This window comes from Delphinus delphis, chromosome X, assembly GCF_949987515.2.
Source record: "Delphinus delphis chromosome X, mDelDel1.2, whole genome shotgun sequence".
Classification (NCBI taxonomy): domain Eukaryota; kingdom Metazoa; phylum Chordata; class Mammalia; order Artiodactyla; family Delphinidae; genus Delphinus; species Delphinus delphis.
This window is the reverse complement of record NC_082704.1, coordinates 30698340-30701757: the sequence shown is the minus strand read 5'-3', so window position 1 is coordinate 30701757 and position 3418 is coordinate 30698340. Positions and strand designations below refer to the sequence as shown.

Here is a 3418-nt window from a genome sequence, read left to right as displayed (position 1 = left end):
GTCAGAAAGAAAAAGACAAATACCGTATGCTAGCACATATATATGGAATTTAAGAAAAAAAATGTCATGAAGAACGTAGGGGTAACACAGGAATAAAGACACAGACCTACTGGAGAACGGACTTGAGGATATGGGGAGGGGGAAGGGTGAGCTGTGACAGGGCGAGAGAGAGTCATGGACATATATACACTAACAAACGTAAGGTAGATAGCTAGTGGGAAGCAGCCGCATGGCACAGGGATATTGGCTCGGTGCTTTGTGACAGCCTGGAGGGGTGGGATAGGGAGGGTGGGAGGGAGGGAGATGCAAGTGGGAAGAGATATGGGAACATATGTTTATGTATAACTGATTCACTTTGTTATAAAGCAGAAACTAACACACCATTGTAAAGCAATTATACCCCTATAAAGATGTTAAAAAAAAATTATACTGGAGGCCCCTCCCCAATGGCCCTGCCCCTCCCGGTGGCCCCGCCCAGCGGGCCCTCCCTCGGCAGTGGTGCCACAAGCAGAGTGGATGCTGGCTGCCAGATGTCTGAGGAGGGGGAACCCTCACAGGTCACCTTCTGAGATCATCGTGACCCCGCCCACCGACACAGCCTCTGGGTGACCAGGCACTGCCCATGGGCTGCTCCCTTCCATAGATGGCACAATGTTTGCTCGAGGGCTGAAGAGGAAGTGTGCGGTGGACGAGGAGGCCGCGCCGGCCTACAGCCTGCAGCGCCAGTCGCTCCTGGACATGTCACTGGTCAAGCTCCAGCTGTGCCACATGCTGGTGGAGCCCAACCTGTGCCATTCACTTCTCATCACCAACACGGACCAGCAGATTCAAGAGGAGATGACCCAGGATGGGAGATGGTGCATGCCGGTGCCCCAGACCGCAGGGCGGGCGTCACGCGACCTCCTAGTATCCACGGAGATCCTGTGCTGCTGCACGTGGGAGGGGGTTCACCCGGCCCCTGACCCCGGAGACCTGGCCTCTGAGTTCCAAGTGGTCCCAGCGGTACAGGCTCCCGGAGGCTCTCCAGGTAGCGTTTGGGGCAGGGATGGTCCTCAAGAAAACAGAGGAAGCTTTCATAAGTCGCTCGATGAGATATTTGAAACACTGGAGAGTCAAAGCCCCGGTGCGTTAGAGCAACTGTTTTCTGACGTGCACAGCTCCTACTACGACCTGGACGCTGTGCTAACTGGCATGCTGGGTGGTGCCAAGTTGATCCAGGACGGGCTGGACCATGTGGTGGATATCCTGGTGGAGACCTGAGCTGTGACTGGGGCACATAGCAGATGTGTTTGTGAGGCCGATGAAAACAGCTGGCACACTGGGGGTGTGGGTGCCCACTACCCTGCAGCTGGGGCTGGCCTCTGGTTTGTCTGCCATTAGGAGAACGACCCAGAACAGCATCTGGCCCGCTCCCCTCTCTCCCTCCCTCCTGGCTGGGAGGCTTTTCCGCAGGCCGGTCATCGCGCCCACCCTGGGCCCTTGTCTGTGTCCTGCTACAGCCCGACCAGAGGATGCCAGCCCCCTTCCTCATCCAGCCTCATCAAACTTTAGATAGGTGAATTTTCTAAAATTAAGTTTTATACGTTTTGGGCAATATTTTGTCTTAAGATATATTTTTAAAATTTTATAATTTTATCACTTTAGATTTTTTAGCTATTTTCTTAAAAATAATATATTTTGTCTATAAATATCCTCTGCTGCTACATTAGAAACTTTATAACCTAAACAGTTGCAGTTGGTATATTTCATTTATTTTAAGGTTTAACAAACACTGTTCTTTTTCCAACAAGCGTCACTGCCCTGAGTCTGCAGTGTCCACGCATGGTGATTTCCACTTTAGATTCAGGTGTGAGCCTTGCCCATATGCACTGCTGTGGTCAGAGCGAGGTCAGAGTTGAAGGCCTTGCACGGCGGTGCCTTTATCAGAACTGCTGTGCAAGCCATGTCTCCGTTAGACTTCAGTGTAGATTTTGGAGGGTTTTATTTATGCCCATTTATGTATGTGTCTTCAGAGCTGAAGGTCAGGTATGGTCTACCTGGAGATCATGCACGCCCTGAGGTGTCTTGGGCGGTGCCTCCAAAGGGTCTGAGACTCAGGGCCCCTCCTGCGCAGGTTCCCCAGCACAACTGACCTTCCTCCCGAAGATGCTGTCCTCTGTGTGCCCCTGCCTGGCTGGGCTGCTGGACCCGGGTCAGCTGGGCCCATGTGCCAGCGTGTTTGGGGAAGGTGTGTGTCAGTGCACCACTGGATTGGAGAATGTTAGCATAAATTTAAGCCTAGGATTAAAGAAATCTGTACACACGTCATTTATGGGCCCTCAATCTTGAGGGTCATTGACAGTGGGGTTGGCTGGGTGCTTTGTGATCCTGCCACAGGCACTGAGTCCACCCACAACTTTTAGATCTTTTTCACTTGTTTACAACTAAGACTGTACTCTCTCCCACCCCCACCCCACGTTTCCCATTTCTCATGCTTTTTCTTCCTTCTCCAGCCCTTAGCGAAAAGGGTGGTTTTCTTTTGCGCATATGCTATTCTTAATAGCAGTGGTGTGCACCTCATTTTATTAAAAAATTATCCAACCAAAAAAACTTATACTGGAAGGAAATAAAGTGATTAACATTGAATTGAGAAATATTGTATTACTTGATTTTTCAGACACCTATAGTGTGTCCAGTCATTTGGGCTTTAAGAAATCTGGAGGTGGATTTTGCTCTGATACTTAATATATCTACAACCTTGGCCAAGTTCTACTTGATAAGTCTCAGTCTCCTCATGTGAAAAAAAAATAGATAATTTTTAAAATCTGTATTAAAAGGCAGTTTTGAGAGTTAGTGATTATGTATGGAGCTTAGCATAGTGCTTCACCCACAATAGTAAGCAATCTAAATTTTAATTACTCTCATTAGTGTAGACACAAGATATCTGTAAATCCATTTTGTTCCACTGTGTGTGTGTGTGTGTGTGTACACGTATGTCTCAGTTTCGTCAAACTCCTTACACAGGAGTTTCTTCTCCTTTAGATGACCATTTAATAATATAATTGTTACCAAACTGAACTCAGGTTCACTCGCCTAACACTCAGCAAAGCCTGTCTACTGACACTGAGTTGTGGTGAAGGAAAGTACAGCAGTTATTGCAGGGCACCAAGCAAGGTGAATGGGCAGCAAATACTCTAAAAACCCAATCTCCTTGATGGCTTCAAGGAAGGGTTTTTAAAGGCAATATAAGGGATGAGGGTTGCAGTGTACATGATCAGCTTGTGGACCTTCTTCTGATTGGTTGGAGGTCAAAGTGATGTTTCAAGAATCTTAATCTAGGGACTTTCAAGATGGCGGAGGAGGAAGACGTAGAGATCACCTTCCTCCCCACCAATACATCAAAAATACATCTACATGTGGAATAACTCCTACATAACAC

General features: G+C 48.1%; 1 protein-coding gene across 1 annotated transcript; it reads left to right on the top strand.

The window, feature by feature from the left end:
- The first annotated feature begins 651 nt into the window (after positions 1 to 651).
- Positions 652 to 1260, top strand: LOC132418094 (cell division cycle-associated protein 4-like). Its single transcript, XM_060001990.1, has one exon. It carries the CDS (start codon positions 652 to 654, stop codon positions 1258 to 1260), a length of 609 nt encoding a protein of 202 aa, XP_059857973.1.
- The last annotated feature ends 2158 nt before the right edge of the window (positions 1261 to 3418 follow it).

Coding starts and splice junctions, on each gene's coding strand:
- LOC132418094 (XM_060001990.1), top strand. CDS start 652: ATGTTTGCTCGAGGGCTGAAGAGGAAGTGTGCGGTGGACGAGGAGGCC.